The sequence below is a fragment of the Falco naumanni genome, chromosome 3 (genome assembly GCF_017639655.2).
Source record: "Falco naumanni isolate bFalNau1 chromosome 3, bFalNau1.pat, whole genome shotgun sequence".
In the NCBI taxonomy this organism is placed as follows: domain Eukaryota; kingdom Metazoa; phylum Chordata; class Aves; order Falconiformes; family Falconidae; genus Falco; species Falco naumanni.
This window is the reverse complement of record NC_054056.1, coordinates 33,929,559-33,949,157: the sequence shown is the minus strand read 5'-3', so window position 1 is coordinate 33,949,157 and position 19,599 is coordinate 33,929,559. Positions and strand designations below refer to the sequence as shown.

Below are 19,599 nucleotides of genomic sequence, written 5' to 3'. Positions count from 1 at the left end.
GAGGATGGTGCTGAACTGGTACCATGTTCTGCTGGAGAACCATGAATGTATGTAAGGATTTCTCAAGTTTACCATGTGGCAGGAAGGTTTCATGATCACTTCAGTGTTTCCACTACTGTGGAAAATATTTGAAAAGCAAGAATATATGTTTTGAAAAACATATATATTTGAAAAGCAAGAATATATGTTTTCCAGAAATAAACAATGTGTTTTGAATGTCTTGCAGTAAGTCAGTACATGATTCTACTAAAATAATTGCAAGATCAAAAAGTACTGTGATAAATTATATCCTTTATTTTTTGTTAACATATTAACTTTGTGTGAATCTTTTCTTTTCCCTAATTTTACATTTGAATTCTCATGGAAGTAATTACCTGTAGGTCCAGCCCTGGATGATGCTGAACGCTTAAGTATACCTTCAATTCAAAGCCCATGAGATGGGCTGTTACAGGAAGTGAAATTCATTAAGTGCTTTGCTGGATTGAAGCGGACTCAAGTGTTCAGCTCTCAAAGGACTGAGTCAGTAAAGATCACAAGAACAGACCTGTGACTTCTGCTAATGTAAACTTAAAATTGCATCAGTATATTTCTTCATTTAAAAAAAAAATGTTGAAAAATGTTTGTCCTTGTCTTGATTTTAAGAAGCTTTATCTAAGTAAGCATTTGATTTTTCTCTTAATTGCACTGCAGAAAGCTATGGAATAGATGAAGGTAACAGGAGACCCTTTACCCATCCCTGTATGCTTGCAATTTGGAATGATGTGGAATTTTTAAGTTTACTATTCACTTTCATTTAATAAACATTATTTATTTATAGTTAAACCAGTTAGCTTTGGGATTTTAAAGAGGAAAATGCAGTACTTAAAAAAAGAAATGAAAAAGGTATTTATCACTTTGTTATCCAGCTCTAGATGACATAATTTCTGTAGTGTTAATGAAGTCAGAATCATCAGTCATGAAGTCCTAAGCTGGTTGTTCAGATTTTTTTCCTCTGAATGCTACAAGTAGAGGTGAAAACATATACTGTACATGCTTTTCTGCTATTGCTGAAATATTTTTTCATGTCTGCTAGAAAGCAAATTGCAAATGAAGTAATTCAATTGCAATTGATTAAATGTTTTGCTGAAGTACTGAGCCATTTTTTATCAGTAATATTCTCAGTCTGTTAAACCACAAAGTTAACAAAATTGCATAACTCTATGAAACATATCAATTTTACCTCAATTACACACGGAGAGGTGTAGTGCACTCAAAATTTTGCTCTTTCATTTTATCTTTTATTTGCAAAGTTCTTGCTCCTGTATTTTTTCTTGCAGTTACCTCTTTAAAAATTCTCTGGGCTCATTTGATGGTACCAAAATCTAAAATACCACATAGTGGAGTTCTCTTAAACATCTGAAGGGATTTTTTCTAAGGCTGTATTTAGTAGCATTGGTATTGCCCTAGGCTTATTAGTGTTCTTTGTCTTTTACTAGCTATAATTAAGCCAAGATTCAATTATGTCTATTGCATTGAAATATAAATAATGCATAGTAGTTGATTTAGCAAATTAGATTTCACAATTCCTTTTTCATTGCTTTGGCTCAAACGTTTGTTTAAGAGGTTTCCACTGTGTATATACAGCATTTGTATAGGTTGGTGTGCAGTAAACGTTAATCGTAGTTATTCATATGTGAGACATTTGAGTGACTTACTTTGAATTTTGTATCTTGTGGATCATTTCTTTGCCTTTCATCAGAAATTTAATACTTTAAGTGCATTATATTCTTATAGCCAGAGATTATGAAATTCAAAGGGAGAGAATTGAACTGGGGCGCTGCATTGGTGAAGGACAGTTTGGAGATGTACACCAAGGAGTTTACATGAGTCCGGTAAGCCTCACTTCTGAAATAAAACTAAACAAAGAATAAAAACTTTCTAGTTAAAAAGTACGATAAAAAATAAACGTATTCCTTGGATGTCGTGGTCTGAGTCTTCCAAAACAAAAAAAAATATTGACTTTGTGATTTATTTTTCAGAATAATCAGCACACAGAGAGTATTTCCCATGTTTCAGATAAGTAGAAAACTAGCTCCAGAGCAGTTTCTCTGCTCCTATATCCCCATTTTTTTTAGATTGTGAAAGGAATCCAAAAAGCCAAATAAATTATTCAGGACCATACCAAAGCCACTGGCTGAGGCGGAATTAGAAGTCATTGCTTTTAATCCCAGCCATACACTCTCTTCTTCATTTTGAGTGTGTCCAAGCACGGTAAGCTCATGTCCCTCTGATCATACTCCCTTATTGAGCATTCAATGCTTTAGAACCGTTTCCAAAGCTCGAAACTGTTTATTATGTTCGGTCTGACTTGAGTTCAGCATTCAGTGCAAAAGATGGCAACTGTGTCGGGATAAGCTAATCTAACATCTGTGCTGAAATACAGAGAAGAAATATTAGTCTGTTCTGCTGGAAGGGCAATAGCCTATAGCAGAGTGACAATAATGTTTAACAAATGTGTCTGTTTCTCCAATGACCATTTCACTGTCTTTCACAAGGAGGCTTGTACAATAAAGTTTCTACTTCTTTTTGAAAGAGAAGATACAAAATACTTGGAACACTGATCCAGCAAAACCCCAATGCACGAGTCACCTCAGTGAAACCAGTGAAGTTGGTGGGACCTGTTTAATTTAGGCTGGTGCTTATTTGTTTTTTCTAGACTGCAGCCCCAAAGGAATTAAGTTTGTGGGGAAAAAGCAAGAGAAAGCTGGAAAATTATTTAGTTTCAACCAATTTCAAGCTTATAATAAACTAATTCTACAAGTGTAAAATGAAGATTGATTTCTCATGTGAAGAGAAATTGTCTGGATTTTTGATAGGTGACATAATAATTCATGTGGACAAGCATATAGTTCTAACTTCAGAAACAGCTGGTTAGCATCCTGGGCTAGGTGGGTTATATAAATAAATCCTTAATGCAATATTTAAGTAGATAAATAAAGATACATGTTATCCTGTTCAGACAAGTTTGAAGTCTGTTCTTACACCTTCTTTTAGAAAAGCAGATCTGATACACTTTGCATCAAGGGATATTCTTGTTTGTAATTTAATCCTGTCCAAGTTAAGAGGAGTATTTGGGGAGTAATGTTTCACTGAACTTGGGACACAGTGGATAAATACAGTGCTCTGTAAAACCAATTAACGACCCCTTTTCTTAGGGACTATTATTGTTTTGAAAATGCTGTCTCTATCCCTTCTTGATTTGAAAAACAGATTTTTATTCAGTCATCGTGTGTCTAGTATGAGGTTTTTAAATGTCAGCCTGATGATTACTTTTATTAATAAAATTTTACTACATTTAAGACACTTGAATATGTGAAGGGAAAACAGGAAGATATTGTCATAAAAATTTAATGTACTAATCACAAATGTAACTTGGACTTTTGGAAGAAATCTTACAACAGATAAAAGATTAGTTACAGAAACATGATTGTATTTCCATCCTTGTATATATTCATCATTCATCTCGCATGCAAAATTACAGGGGAGATTTCTGGCCTCTTGTTCTGCTAGCTCAAATTTGAGTCTGAAAAATCACGTTTATCCCTGTTACTCCACTTGTAAAGTTCTTATTCCTAGTGACTGTGCAGCATCCACCTCTTCTTGAATGCTGCTTACTGCTTAGGTATTCCTGAAATAGCAGAACCAGCCTATATTTATAGGATACCGAATGGAAAATGTATGTATACATATGGGATCCTTTTGCTCAGACATACACAATTCAAATAAGACTGTTCAAAGCTTGATTTCCTGTGGGTTTAATCTAAATGCGTCATTTAAAATAGTGTTTGCTGTTCAATACACAAACTGTTGCCAGTCTGATGTATCCTCACTGTTTTGTCTCCTTATCCGAAAACAAAAGATCAGCAAAACCCTCATAACAAGGCCTTTTCCTGTATTAATTTTGGAAAATGTCTGGGGCCTTTGCTGGTTGCAGACACTGAAACTCTTCCTTTTGGTGCTGATGTTGGTTATGAGATGTTTCAAAAACTTCATCTGTAACACCAGGAGCCGGATTGGTCTTGCAGGCCTCCAGAGGTTTCATCCGGTGTTGATTATTGAATCCTGATTTCAGAAGGGAATAAAATCATCTTAATTTACCACCAGTTTTTCAGTCAGTTTATGGACATGTTTATGTATGAGAAAAGGTTTTAATCAATATATTCCTGAAAAGTCAACTTGAAGAGCTATGTCGTGAGTAACTTACGAAGTGTAGACATTTAAGCCTGCAAAATGCAAATACTATGATTCTGATAATGTTTGTCTATAAAAACAGATTAAAAATAGAGCAACTATGAGCAGACACAGAACATAACTCTGTGAATCTTCAGCTCTCACTGGCCTTAAAAACTGAGGACACACATCATCAACCCTGCAGCCTTTCAAGGAAAGATGCATTTGTAATCTTCCCGTTTAAACAGTGCACAATTCCCAATTTCCCCGTTGCAAGGCAGGCATATACTAGTCCTTGAGCAGACCTATACCTAATGTAGAAGCTTAATTTTAAAACACTTCAGGTGTTTTCAACCTGTTAAAAACTTGTATGAGTGATGACATCTGAGCACTGCATGTTACTGTGAAGATACACTGTGTTGTAAAAGTACCATTTTCTAAGCCGTGGCATTCTGAATACTAGGGAAGCCTGAACACTTAAAGCTACTCAGGAGAAAAGCACTTGCAGCTTCTCTGGGCTGGCTGTAATTTATGGAAAGGGTATTTAAAAAACACACCAAAGCAAGAGAAGGTGAAAGATGCCGCCTGAGCTAAGAGGGCTCTTTTGGGCTGTCTCAGTGCTTCTCATTTTTCAGTATTCAGAGGATAAGCAATGAGGTGGCAAAATCTGTTTCTGATGTTAAATACGTGTTGTTTAACTTGGTTTTAAGCACCTAATATAACTGATTGTGAAGCTAACATGTAAAACCTTTGGTTTACTTCCCTTTGTAGTTTGAATTCAAAATCTTTGAGCTAGTCTGTGCTCTGTAAGAGCCACAAATAGTCCCTTATTTGGCTTTCCAGGTGGCTTGCTTGCATAAGCCAAGTGTGGGGTTTAGGCATATATCTACTTGTTTCTTCTGCTTTTGCTAAATACTGTCAAGAGTTTACCATCCTCAGTAATGCAAAATGTTTACAGTATCAGTTAAACTTACTGCCTTTTGTCATAATTTTTGTACGATGTAACAGTTTAAAACAGATTAAATATTTCCTGGGTGCGTTAGATGTAAATGTTGTACACTAGATGTCTTGATTGTAATAATATTTGAACATGGAAACTTTCAAAATTTAATTTCTTAACTAAAGATATTTTGGTTGACAGTAATTTTCTCTAAAGCAGTTTTGCTAGAATTTTAAAGGACTTAGCTTTTTGTGAACTGTATTTCAGTTATTTCTCAATAATGTCTTCCAGGAAAATCCAGCTATGGCTGTTGCAATCAAAACATGTAAAAACTGCACCTCAGACAGCGTTAGAGAAAAATTTTTACAAGAAGCCTGTGAGTATTCAAAAAACTCCTTTTGGGTTAGCTCCTGTAACTGGTCTTTGCAAAGACTGCAGCTATCTGTGCCAGAAACATCTGATACTAATGTAAATCTTTTATTAATATATAGCATGACCTTCTCCTCTCCAGCAATATGTGCCAGGAAGACTGCTTTACATCCTTGCATTGCCCGTGTATATGATTATATGTGGGTTCTTTGATTTTCTAAATCAAGCAGTGATGTCTGACTCCTGTAGGGCTTCAGAACCAGTTTTGGAATATTAGAGATCTGATCCTCTATTTCCTTATTTCCCCTTAATGCATTAAAAAAAAATTATAGCATTTTTTTCCAGTGTATCACTTTACAAGGTCAGGTGATTGTTAACAAAATGGCTAAAAATGTTATGTCAGAGAGAGATCTGTTTTGAAAATTCAGAATTAAAAATGATGATAGAATAAAACAGTTTTCTAAATAATTGCCCACAAATACTGCATCCCCTAAATGGTACATCTTATACATGGAGGAAGGCTTTTTGTTGAGATGAATAGTAATGAAAAGTTCTAGAAGAATGTTGTAGTTACTGATTTCTCTACTATTTGGTTTGTAAGCAAATTAAGATAGGAGACTTAGGCTGCAATTTTTGCCTATGATCATCTGCTACTGTATATCGATAAATGTCATAAAGGTACTGGTATGGTACCGATAAATTATTTGGTACTGGCCAGATGTTACACCATACTTTTATTCACTATTCTTTTGTTCAAGGACTTTTTTCTAATTGTTCAGAAAATCTATGTTCCTGGCTAATGGCATACTTTTGGATGTCAGATTTTTCCTAAATTACTATAATTTTTTCCATTACACTTCTAGCTGTTGAAAAAGTAAATACCATTGCTTATAGTAATAACTTAGCAGTCAAAGGTAGGCTTCTGTCTCTTAACAATGTAGAAAATAATTGCTCATTGAATGCTCCTTATTATGCTTTGAGCTTGACAGATTAGGAAGTGCCAACATAGTAGACAGATAAATAGTGCTTTTCAATTTCGATTTAATAGTTTTGCCTTTTTTTTTTTTTTGTTAATTCTGTTTCCCATCTTTTACCTTTCTCTTGTTTGTGTTCAGATTACAAACTCTCTCAGAAGATACTGCCTTTTCAAAAGGCCCAAATCCAGTATCTGGAGAGATAATTTCACCGAATTAAAAAAAATATTTTCTGATATTTTAATATTAGGAATATTTAAATACTTAAGAGGTTCAGTTGTTTACTTGTGATAGAGTTTTCAATGCTGAGATTTAATATTGATTCTCATAAAGAGGAACACCTCAGAATAAAAAGTAGATTTAACTGTTCTACAAGCAGCACCTGTGTCTTCATTCCTGTGTGCTTTTGCATAGCAGCATATTACTATTAATGCATTTGTATATGTTTTTGGGTGGGGGGAGATTTTTATTGATCTTTCACTGGCTTTTTGGTAAATAGCTCCTTTCTGCAAGTAGTTCATTCCTCTTACCTCTAGAAGCTGGGTGGCAAAATGATACAGTAACTACTACCTTTCTGAATTTGTGAGTTTGTTAGCTAACATTGATTGAATTAATGTCTGGGAAATGCTTTCCAACAATGTAGTATTTTGTGTTTAAAACTGGTAAGGCAATATGATATACAACTATTTGTGTTGTCTTTCTGTTGCTTTGATAATTAAAACTGTATTCCTGCTGCATTGTTACATCAATGAAGCAACATTGCCATGTTATGAAACACTGTAAATTGCATAGAATTAGATTAGCACAAGAGAACCCTAAAGCTGAATAATTGGGGTTTGTTTGGAATATACACATTATTTACTGAGACTTACTAATGCATACTTTTTTAAGGTGTTAGAAATAGCATCCCTGTCTCAAATTCCATTTACTTCAAAAGGGAGGAGGGGAATTGAGTGACTTGGGAATCTAGCTTCAATTCTGTATAGCATTTTAGCAGTTATTTTGGCCCATTTGATATTTCACCACATTAGTTATTCCTTTTTGTTAATGCGTTAAGCTATGTCATTGATAGGGATGTGTGTTTTTTTAATTTTATTTTTTTTTGCATTACTCAGATCATGTGAATATTTTAAGGAATATGTTCTCTTAAGTTTGACCATATACGTGTCTAAAAAATGTTACTAAACTATGATAACATTAGGTCTTACAAACAGTACTGGATGGCCAAGGATTTTTCTTGGGATTTGTGGTGTTGCAATATGTGTTGGTTATACAGCTGCTGTGTACCAGTGCACAGAAGCAGAATTCAGAGCTCATCACAGCAGGAATCCAGAAACACCTGCTGGTTTCAGCTTGTGATTAATCAAAAGCCAAAATATAATGGTTTTTATTGTTGCCTAATTTTAGGCAAACTGAAACAGACTTTCCAGTTTGGTGATTTCTCTGTCTTTCTCTTGACACTACAACTGTAGATTAAATTAAGGATGTTTGTCAAGATTAAATTAAGGATATTTGTTATGTGTGTGTTGGAAGGGAATAACTTAATCAGAGGACTGATGTTTCATTTAACCTACCAAATACATCTCCCCAAAGTGTTATTAGCACTGACTCAGTCACCGAGGTGAGCCGCTCCAGTGCAGGCACAATTGGCAGTGGGGCACTCTGGCTTGGTGCATGGGTGGGGATTCCTGAACTGGGGGAACCTCAGGGGAGCAGAGATATCCACCAGGAGCCTGCAGCTCGTGCCACAGCAGCTGAGAAGACCTGGGCAGGGCCAGGAGCAAGAGATTTAAGCATGAGATTTAAACGTGATGTAACCACCACTAGCACTCAGTAGCTGGGGCAGTTAGCTCTGTGCCAGAACAGAGAGAGCCGCCAGGAGCCGGCAGCTGCTGTGAGCGTGGCTGAGAAAGCTTGGGTGAGGCCAGAAGCAACTGCAGCCAGCCCCCGCACCTGTAAAAGGCACTAGTGACCAGGGTGGGCAAACAGGACCTGGCACAGCAATTTGCATGAAGGGGCACCCAGGGAGGGCAGCGTAATTACTCTGGGAGCAGAACAGAGATAGCCTTCTGTTGATATAAAATTGTTTGCTCCCACCACAACTACAAAGCTATAACTGAAACGCAGGTGTAAGTGATAAAACCTCCCTGTGTGGACACCTACACCCAGACTTGACCCCCCAGGAACTGAAAGAGCTTCCCAAACCCAGAACCTGGAAGTCCCCTTAGGATCCAGAAGCAGAGGTGGATGTCATGGGTGCAGGCATGCTTAGCTGGAAGTACTTTTCAAGCAAGTGGCCATGTTACAAGAGGAGTTTTAACAGGCAGCGCAGTATCCAGACATCTGAACAAGAGATCAATGTGTGGTATTGTGCGCTGTCACAAGCTGGGCAACAGGGAAGTAAACTTGCTTCAAACCCTGAGGTCACAGACTGAACCAACTCACAAGACAAAGGAGACGACTCTCATCTCTGCTCAGGGCAGGAGGAGGAATCTTCCCCTTCCTGGTGAAGTGCCCCTACATAACAGGTATGATGCCCTGGGGCTGGAGAATGAAGAGAGAGAGAGTGCAACGGGCAAGACCCAGGAAGGACCAATGTGCAAAATTTGTCCGATCACCCCCCCATTAGTACTGGCGCCACCAGAAAAGTATGTAGTGTGTTAGTAATTGGAGGCTCCTTGCTGAGAGGCACCAAAGCACCCGTTTGTTGCCCAGGCAATATCTCTGGAGAAGTTTGCTGCCTGCTGGGAGCTTGCATCCATAATGTCATGGAGAGGCTGCGGAGCCTGGCAAAGCCTGCAGACTATCACCCATTCCTATTGTTCTAAGTAGGGTCAGGGCAACTCAGAAATACCAAAAGATGCTTTATGTGCCTCAGAATGATGTTAAAGGGATCAGGAGCACAGGTGGTGTTGTCCTTTATCCTCCCAGTCAGAGAAGGGGGCTTGAGGAAAAGGAGACAAATTGAATGAGTGAATGACTGGCTGCATAGCTGGTGCTGCACTCAGCATCTCAGCTTCTGCCATCTTTGGCATACCTTCGAGCAACGGGGCCTGTGGGCAGCTGACAGGGCTTAATTGACCAAGTGGGGCAAGGGTGTCCTGGGCAAACAATAAGCTGGTTGGACTTACAAACAGAACTTTAAACTAGATTTAGCAGGGGAAGTGGATGGGGCTCTAAGCACTCAAGAAGAGTCAGGGACGGCTGAGGCATTAGAAAGCAACAGGGAAGTACCTGTGAATTGCCTCAAGGGAATTAGAGCAAGATCTTGTAAAAAAGGGGATGTGGCCCATAGCCCAGCTGAAGTGCCTCTATACCAATGCATGCGGCATGGGAAACAAACAGGAGGAGCCAGTAGCCACTGTTTATATCGAAGACAACTACTACCTGATGGTGGGATGAATCACGCAATTGGAGTGCTGTGATTGATGGCTATAAATCATTCAGAAGGGACAGGCAAGGACAGAGAGCTAGAGGAGTTGCCCTCTATGCCAAAAATGGGATTGATTGCATGGAGCTATCTTTGAAGAACAGTTATGCACAGGTCAGGAGCTTATGGGTGTAAATTAGAGACCAAGCCAGGGGAGGAAACTCTGTTGTTGGTCTCTACTATAGGCTACCTGATCAAGAAGAGGTTGATGAAGAGTTCCTTTTTCAGCTGCAGGAAGCATCATGCTCACAGGCCCTGATTGTGATAGGAGAGTTCACCCACCTGGACATCTGCTGGAAAAGTGACAGCAAAGTTGCAAGCAGTTCAGGAAACTACTAGAGTGCATTGAGGAGAGCTTCCTAGTACAGGTGATGGAGAGGCACTGCTGAACCTGTTGCTCACTAGTGCGGAAGAACTTCCCAGAGGGGTCAAGATAGGAGATAGCCTTGGCTGCCGTGATCATGCTCTTGTGGAATTCTCAATCTTGTCGGGTTCCAAATGGGTAAAAAGTAGATTCAGGTCCCTAAACCTCAGAAAGGCAAACTTTCACCTATTCAGGGTGCTAATGCATGGGATCCTTTAGGAATCTGCCCTCAGAGGCAAAGGAGCAAATGAGAAGTATTTAAAGGCATTTTTCTTAGGGCGCAAGACCTCTCAATGCCTCTCAAATGTGCAAGAAGTTGGGCAGGGGAGGTCGGAGGCCAACTTTGGCTAAGTCAGGACCAAACTAAAATACAAAATGAAAATGCATAGGCAGTGGAGGCAGAGGCATACATCCTGGGGAGATGATAGGGATATTGTCTGAGGGTGCAGGGGAGGGGATAATGAAGGTGAAGGCACAGCTGGAGCTGAACTTGGCTAGGAACATAAAAAATATCAATAAGGGTTTCTTAAGGTACATAGGACAAAAAGGGAAGATGTACCCCCTTGATAAGCAGAATGGGAGAGCTGGCTACAGCTGAGGTATTCAATTTGCCTCAGTCTTCACTGGCAAGTGCTCTAGCTATGCCACCCAGTTGACAGAATCCAGAGGCAGGGGCTGGGAGAAGTACTGCCTGCCACAGAACATCAAGTTCAAGGCCATCTAAGAAACCTGAATGTGCCCAAGTCCATGGGACCTGATGAGATACATCTGAGGGAACTGACAGGTGAAGTTGCTAAGACACTACCCTTCATATCTGAAAAGTCATGGCAGACTGGTGAAGTTCCCAGTAAATGGAAAAGGGCAAACATAACCCTTTTAAAAAATGGGGTTCCCCATTTTTAACAAGAGGGGAAAAGGAAAAGTCAGGGAGCTACAAGTGGGTCAGTCTCATCTGTGTGCCAGGAAAGATCATGGAGCATATCCTCCTGGAAGCTACGTTAAGGCAGACGGAAAACAGCAAGATGATTGGTGACAGCCAACATGGCTATACTAGGAGCAAATCATGCCTGACAAATGTGGTGTCCTTCTGTGATGGGTTTACAGCATTGGTGGATAAGGGAAGAGCAGCTGATGCCATCTACCTGGACTTGTGCAAAGAATTTGATACTGTCCTGCACATCTTTGTCTCTAAAACAGAGACACACAGATTTGATGCGTGGACCACTCGGTGGATAAGGAATTGATTGGATGGTCACATTCAAAGAGTTGCGGTCAACAGCTCAATGTCTGCATGGAGACCAGTGATGAGTGGTGTCCCTCAGGGGTCTGTACTGGGATCATAGAATCATTTGGGTTGGAAAAGTTGTTGAGTCCAACCGTTAACCCAGCAGTAAGTCCACTACTAAACTGTGTCCCTAAGCACCATATCTACCCATCATTTAATTACCTCCAGGGATAGTGACTCAACTACTTCCCTGGGTAGCCTGTTCCAATGCTTGATAACCCTTTTGGTGAAGGGATATTGGATATTACTTTTTCTAATATCCAATCTAAACCTCCCCTGGTGCAACTTGAGGCTGTTTCCTCTTGCCTTGTCACTTGGGAGAAGAGACCAAGACCCACTTCACTACAACGTCCTTTCAGGCAGCTGTAGAGAGCAATAAGGTCTCTCCCCCCTGAGCCTCCTTTTCTCCAGGCTAAACAACCCCATTTCTCTCAGCTGCTCCTCACAAGACTTTTTCTCTAGGCCCTTCACCAGTCGGGGACATGAACAGTGGGATTGAAACTCGGCAGGTTTGCAGATCACACTAAGCTGAGTGGTGTGGCTGATACTCTGGAGGGAAGGAATGCCATCCAGAGGGCTCCTGACAGGCTTGGGGGGTGGGCCAGTGTGAAGTTGCTGAAGTTCAGCAAGGGCATGGATCAGGGCAATCCCAAACATGGATACAGGCTGGGTAATCAATGGATTGAGAGCAGCCCTGCAGAGAAGGACTTAGGGGCACTGGTAGATTAAAACCGAATGAGCCAGCAATGTGTGCTTGCAGCCCAGAAAGCCAATTGCATCCTGGGCTGCAGCCCAAGAAGTGTGACCAGCAGGTCAAGGAAGGTGATTTTCCCTCTCTGCTCTGCTTTCGTGAGACTCCACCTGGAGAACTGTGTTCAGCTCTGGAGCCTCCAGCATAAGAAAGACATGGACCTGCTCAAGCAGATCCAGAGGAGGACCATGAAGGTCATGAGGGCTGGAGCATCTCCCCTTATTGAGGACACGCTGAGAGAGCTGGGGTTGTTCAGCCTAGAGAACAGAAGGCTCTGGGGAAACCTTATAACAGCCTGCCAGCACTTAAAGGGCACCTACAGGAAAGATGGGGAGGAATTCTTTATTGGGATGTGTAGTGATACAGTGAGGGGTAATGGTTTCAAACTGAAAAGAGGGTAGATTTAGATTCAATACTAGGAAGAAATTCTTCACTGTGAGGGTGGTGAAACACTGGAACAGGTTGCCAGAGAAGTTGTGGATGCCCCATTGCTGGAATTGTTGAAGGCCAGGGTTGGATGGGGCTTTTGAATTAGATGATCTTTAAGGTCCCCTCCAACTCATTCTGTGATCTGTCTTACTGCCTAAAATATAATGTGACTGCACTGCTGAGACTGAAAATTAAGTCCATGGAAAATAAAATGAGATGCAAATATAATGATGAAGTGAGATTTTTGTCTGTGTCATAAACTGTCACACATTTTTCCCATACACTGAATTATTTATGCTGTTTTCTCATTCTTCCTCTTCCAGTAGTAAGGCACAGGTGAATGGGCCATGCACTGGATTGATAGGGCTTTATGTTAAGTTATGCTCAACCATGGTAGAAGAGCCAGAGAGCCTGACTTGACTTGCACGTTCCACGGCAATTTACTTTTTGTGAGTGGAGAATAGTACCACTAAAGCAAGCAGTGTTTCATACTGCCCACAGAAGATTAAATGCCCAGACGTTTTTCCTTGCACATAGTTGTTTCAGTTCCTGCAGAACTGTGGTTGTATTTTTCAGCCACAAACTAAATGCTTCTTAACTGACTTTTTTATTTTTATTTTTTTTAATGTAATGCACCAACTTGTTTCTTTTCCTGTTAGTAACAATGCGTCAGTTTGATCATCCTCATATTGTGAAGCTCATTGGAGTTATTACAGAAAACCCAGTCTGGATAATCATGGAACTCTGTACGCTTGGGGAGGTAGGAAAAATCCTTGTACAACTTTGGTCTTCTCTCATAGCTCACAGATACCTTTACAAAAGACCGAAAAAAAATCACTTCACAGTACTACTAATGCAAAGACACTCTCTTCAAACGTGAAGTTCTACTTGTTTGTAGAACTATGGACTCAGAAACAGGAGTGGCAGCATTTGACCTAACTCCTCCGCTGAGGAACTGCATCAGTTCATACCAAAGTGATTTAGTCATATTTTTCAGAGAATTCAATTGCTGTTCCAGAGTGAGAGCCTGACCTGTGTCAAGATGAAGATAATGTGATGTCATTTAAACAGCATTTTCAAGCATACCTTCTAGAAGTGAAATTGTAGTACATCGTTTATTCTTCTTGAGTAAATACTGTGTTTTTCTTTGGAAACCTGAATTTCTTACAGGTTTTTTATCTGTACAGTCTCTGCAGCAGAGACCCTAGATAAGATGACTTTCCTCATTATTATGTCTTTTGGATGAATGGTTTACACAAAACTAGATCTCAGTTTTTATGATCAGTTTGTTTTCTTTGAGCTGTGTTTCTGAAAATGTGAGCTGAAGTGGTATTTCATACTGCATTTTAAGATAGTCATTGTAATAACCAAACTGCAATACGTTGTCCAAAAAAACCCCAAACAAACCAACCAAAAAACAAAAGGGCAGAAAAAACTGTAGCAGAGAAGTGATTTTCTGTCAAAAAATTACAGATTTCCTTTCCAGTGCCCAAATCACTTTTCAAAGCCTTGGTTTAGTTTATAAAGAGACTCTAGTGCCACCTTCCATTAGGTCCTAACTGCCTTATACTGGGAATATAGCTTACAAAAATTCTGCACTGATATTGGCTACTCTGAGCTAAATCCAGTTGTTTTAGCAAACGTAGATTAAAATAAATGCTTCCAAAAGACTATTGATCTAATCAGTGTTTGGATTGGCCATGTACTGTTTTGTTCTGAAATTATTTAGGCCAAACCCATGCACGGTTCTCAAGGGAGGAATGCATGAAAAGTCCAGGAGTGCTTTGCTCTGGAACAGCAGCAGCATATGCCCTTCAAAAGGAGCATGAAAGCAACGTACAAAAATTTTTTGTATGTATTTAGCTAACAAGTTTTTGTGAAGTAAAAACTACTTGAAATTAACTCGTGTCAGATTTCTTCAAGGCAGGTGGTTTTCTTTTCTCATCCAGTCTTAAGGGAACACGTCCGTTCATACTTGTGTGAACTTTACAAATTGAGATATGCCGTGTTCAAATTTGTTATTTTTTTTGTCCTAACTTCTTTCCATTTCTTCTTCTTTCTGCAAAAAGTTGAGATCGTTTTTACAAGTAAGAAAATACAGCTTGGATCTGGCCTCTCTGATACTCTATGCTTACCAGCTTAGCACAGCACTTGCCTACTTAGAGAGCAAAAGATTTGTACATAGGTAAGTTGTTTTATATGTATGTACATGTTTATTTCTATACGAGGTGTTCTAGATTAACGGAGTTTTGGTAGCGGTCTGGCTGTTAGAAATATCAGCTCAAGTGACCACAAACATTTACAACACATAGTTCAATTCTTTGAAGCCTTCCTTTTGTGTTTCTTTTCCTTGACTTACATAAAGAGTATTTCAAACTCTTAAAATCCACTGAACTGTTTTGTTAGACTTCGTATTATATGCCATTTTTTCAGATGCTGTCAGCAAAACGACACCCTTTTCAAGAGTGACACCTGCTGGCCTGCTCCTAGATTGACTAGGAGATGATGCTGGCTTTTAAGCAGAACAGATTTTGGCTGAGTTGCTGCTTTGTGATTACAGTATTTTTTCAAAGCTGAGAGTCAACTGTAATCTTCGAAATCCAAATACAGAAAAGCAAAATAAGGGGTAGCCAGTTTCTTAGGTAAAGAGCAAAGAAAGCAAAATATTTGTAGAGTATAAGTACTGGCTAAACCAGAAAATGAACCAAAATTTCCTTCTAGGTGTGTTCTGAATTTTACTCCCTTGAATTTGAACATGAGCTTTCTAGGGAGATGAAACTGGCTGTAGCCTCTTACATTATGCAATTAGAAGTTCACAGCACTCCAATTATCATGTACAATTTCATTTTGAACTTGAAGGTTTTATTTGTGTTTAAATACATACATTCCAGTTCTACATGTATGTTGTATATATTGTACGTACAAACACATATATATTAGGTATGTATACATATACATATTTATATAAAAACATTGTAAATAACAAGCCCTTAGGATTGTTACAGATACTAGGGTATCAACTGGCTGCTCATGGCTTGGACAGACATACTCTTTGCTGGATAAAAAACTGGCTGGATGGCTGAGGCCAAAGAGTGGGGGTGAGTGGAGTTATAGCAAGTTGGTGACCCGTCACAAGTGGTGTTCCCCAGGGCTCAGTATTGGGGCCTGTCCTGTTTAATATCTTTATCAGTGATCTGGACGAGGGGATCGTGTGCATTCTCAGTGAGTTTGCAGATGACACCAAGCTGGGTGGGAGTGTTGATCTGCTTGAGGGCCGAAAGGCTCTGCAGAAGGAGCCAGCCATGGGCCCAGATGGCCAAGAAAGCCAATAGCATCCTGGCTTGCATCAGAAAGTGTGACCAGCAGGACTACTTGGCACTGGTGAGGCCAAACCTCAAACACTGTGTTCAGTTTTGGGCCCCTCACTTTAAGAAAGACATCGAGGTGCTGGCGCGTGTCCAGAGCAGGGCAGTGAAGCTGGTGAAGGGTCTGGAGCACAAGTCTTGTGAGGAGCGGCTGAGGGACCTGGGGCTGTTTAGCCTGGAGAAAAGGAGGCGCAGCGGAGACCTTATGGCCTCTACAGCTCCCTGACAGGAAGCTGTAGGCAGGAGGCTGTTGGTCTCTTCTCCCAGGTAGCAAGTGATAGGACAAGAGGAAACGGCCTCAAGTTGTGCCAGGGGAGGTTTAGGCTGTATATTAGGGAAAATTTCTTCACCAAAAGGGCTATCAAGCATTGGAACAGGCTTCCCAGGGAAGCAGTTGAGTCACCATCCCTGGAAGTATTGCAAACAGAAAGTATTAGGTTAGTGGTTGGACTCCGTGATCCAGCCTAAGCAATTCTATGATTTTGGCCAAGTAGCTGTTTTTTTTTAACTCAAGGAATAAAATTTCAAAATAACTGCCCAGAGAAGCTGTGGATGCCCCATCCCTGGCAGTGTTCAAGCCCAGGCTTTGAGCAACCTGGTCTCGTGGAAGGTGTCCTTGCCTGTGGCAGGGGTTTGGTACTAGATGATCTTTAATGTCCCTTCCACCCCAAACCATTCTGTGATTCTATGATACAGCTTACTCATACTGTCCTGTAATGGGCAGTTCGTTTAGTTTGGTGCTCAAAGCTAAATTTGTCTATACTTAGTCAAGCCTGCTGAAATGCAGAATCAACAGACACGTAATAAGGCAGGTTGTCTCACCTCAGAAACTTCAAGAGAAAAATGCCTAAGTCTTTTTGTAATCCCTGTGGTGTCACTAAAACCTGAGCTCTCCTTGTTAGGAAGCCTCTTACAGGACTGAGATCTTAAACCAGTTCCTTACCTTTGCAGGGTCAGGAGGCAAATTTTCTTCTTTCCATCAGTTCTAACATACAAAAATTGTTCTCCTGAGATATTTAAATAGATGAAGAATAAAACTTTTTCTTTTGATGACTACATTGACAGTTATACTTTCAGACAACAGTTACTACTTACAAGGATCAACTGTACTGCAGCATTTCTGCAAACTTCTCAGCATCAGTAGACAAATATAATAATATAATATAATAAATACAAATAAATACAAATATAATAAATACAGTCTTTTTCTGTACAGACACACCCAAACAACAACGTGAAAAATAATTCAGTCCTTTCAAAGGAGTCTGCTACTTCTGGGGTTTAATAATTGTTTTCAAATGATATTTCAGCGCTTTATGATTTTAAATGACTAGAAATAATGTCTCCTCTCTTTGGCAGGGATATTGCTGCTAGAAATGTGCTGGTGTCTGCCACTGACTGTGTGAAATTAGGTGACTTTGGTTTATCCCGATACATGGAGGACAGTACTTACTATAAAGGTAAGTTAATACTCCAGACCCTTCTCACAGGGCAGTTGGAACACAATTGCTTCTCACAAATACTGAGTTTGTTGTCAAAAGTAATTCAGCAGTTTACTTAGTCTAGCTGGTTTATTTGTATAAAAAGGCAAGCTATTCAACAATTTAATAGATGGCAGTAAATTCCTACAGGTGTGCTTAAGAAGAAGAATCAATCACAAGGTCTGATTTAAGTTGCAAAAAGTAGGAAATTCATATGTAGGTAAGATGCTGCTTTTTAGGACAAGCTTATAGTGCTTTCTTTGTAATTTTTAGAAGACTACCCACATATGAGGCCTTTTTGAGTTAATATTCATGGCATAACACAGGTAACCTAAAAATAGTTCAAGGTTACCTACAGATAAATTTTGAGTTTGTGCTGTCCTTACACGTTGCATACTTCAGATGCCTCTGGACTAGGGAGATGCAGTGCAAAAAAAGTCTTTAAAGCTTACTTTTCCCTGCGTCTTGGATGGAATACTGATCTTCAGTGACTCCAGCAGCTGTGAGGTGTCCTGCAGTGCCTGATAGATGGGAAATAAAGCAGAATAGAGATTGCATGTAGGGTACCAAACTAGCATTTCAGATCTGGTGTATATTATGAAACCGTGTATTCATAAATACAATTTTTAATATTTTTCTAGTTTCATTATATGTTTTAAAATATCCTATATCTGTCCCCTTATACTCCCATTATGTTTCCTCGTTTCATTTGTCCCATATCACTGTGAGCTACATATCATTATTTTAATTGCTGAGAAGAGAGGGGGTATAATTTTGATGATCATTTCTTCTTGTGCTTTTGGAGTTTGTTGTCGGGGGCTTTATTGGGAGGTTTAGGGATTTATTTTTTTGTTGTTATTGTTCATTCTTTTTTCTGCTTTATATAAGGCCAAACAACCTACCCTTTCTTAATAAGTCATATAAAAACATCTACTGCCTTGATGTGATATTGTGACTGTGTGAGATCTGGTGCCTGTACCTTCTTAACTGTAGTAGTTGCATCTCGAAATAAGAATTAACTTAAAACTTGAAGGAGCTCAGTCAGTCTGAATACTTAAGGAAAGTGCTGCTCTTCTTTCTAGATAGAGGGCTCCCAGCAGAGCTGGTCAGACAGTACAGAAATCTCTTGTGATATTTGATAGTGACAGCAACACAAGGTTTGATAAAGTGCTTCACTGGGGATGGGTTTTGCTTATGAATTACTTCACCGAGAACAAAATCTGTTTGAGCTCAGTAGCAGGAGGAATAACAGCCTGCCTTGTCTTGCCTTCCACGTAGCTTCCAAAGGAAAATTACCTATCAAATGGATGGCTCCAGAGTCAATCAACTTCCGACGATTTACCTCAGCTAGTGATGTGTGGATGTTTGGTAAGTGAACACTAAGTGGTGGGGTTTCCTAAGTGTCCTGTTAGAAAAGTTCGATGTTTCATTTTAACTACTGTACATGAAAAATTTCCAGATACTTGGCACTGTTTTTACTGTACATTCTGAAAATGTGGTTTCTTCCAGCACATTTTCCATTTATGTGTTTTTCTTTCCTTTTTCTACTCAGTAAGCCTAAAGTTGCATGTGCCTTTTTGCCTCTAGTAAGAAGCTGACAGAAATGAAAGTATGAGAAAATTAAGTCATAGTCATGAGGTGATGTTTTTACTGTTGTTTTTCCCTCTGATTTCTTTCTGTTATACCGCTGTTACTTGCTGTTTCTATTTTGTACTCTCACTTTTTCTTTTATGATGATATGCCCATTTCCTTGCTTATAGCATAGATTAGCCTATGTGATATCCTATTCCAGATCTTTAATGCTAGATTCTTACTTAATTTGACTTTCATATCTCCTGCTAGCTTACGAATTATGACCGGAAACTGAGTAAAATAAGGGTAAATGGGAATGTCCTGAAGCCTTGACCTTTTCTCCTAAATATGCAAGTTTGTGTATGAATCTGATCATTGGTGCTCAGACTTTGTCCAGACTGCTGATCTGGACAGTGCAAAGATAGGCTGT

The 19,599-nt window shown here is 39.5% G+C and overlaps 1 protein-coding gene across 17 annotated transcripts in view; it reads left to right on the top strand.

The window, feature by feature from the left end:
• Positions 1-19,599, top strand: part of PTK2 (protein tyrosine kinase 2) — a 224,032-nt gene that overhangs the window by 170,251 nt on the left and 34,182 nt on the right. For 11 of the 17 annotated variants that reach the window (XM_040588398.1, XM_040588393.1, XM_040588395.1 and 8 more), the window contains 7 exons: positions 691-711; positions 1,774-1,871; positions 5,441-5,525; positions 13,411-13,511; positions 14,821-14,936; positions 17,476-17,576; positions 18,876-18,965. In XM_040588398.1, the coding sequence (XP_040444332.1) occupies positions 691-711; positions 1,774-1,871; positions 5,441-5,525; positions 13,411-13,511; positions 14,821-14,936; positions 17,476-17,576; positions 18,876-18,965 (612 nt within the window). The remainder of the gene's footprint in view (positions 1-690; positions 712-1,773; positions 1,872-5,440; positions 5,526-13,410; positions 13,512-14,820; positions 14,937-17,475; positions 17,577-18,875; positions 18,966-19,599) is intronic. The other 6 variants (XM_040588384.1, XM_040588385.1, XM_040588390.1 and 3 more) reach the window with 1 other exon arrangement.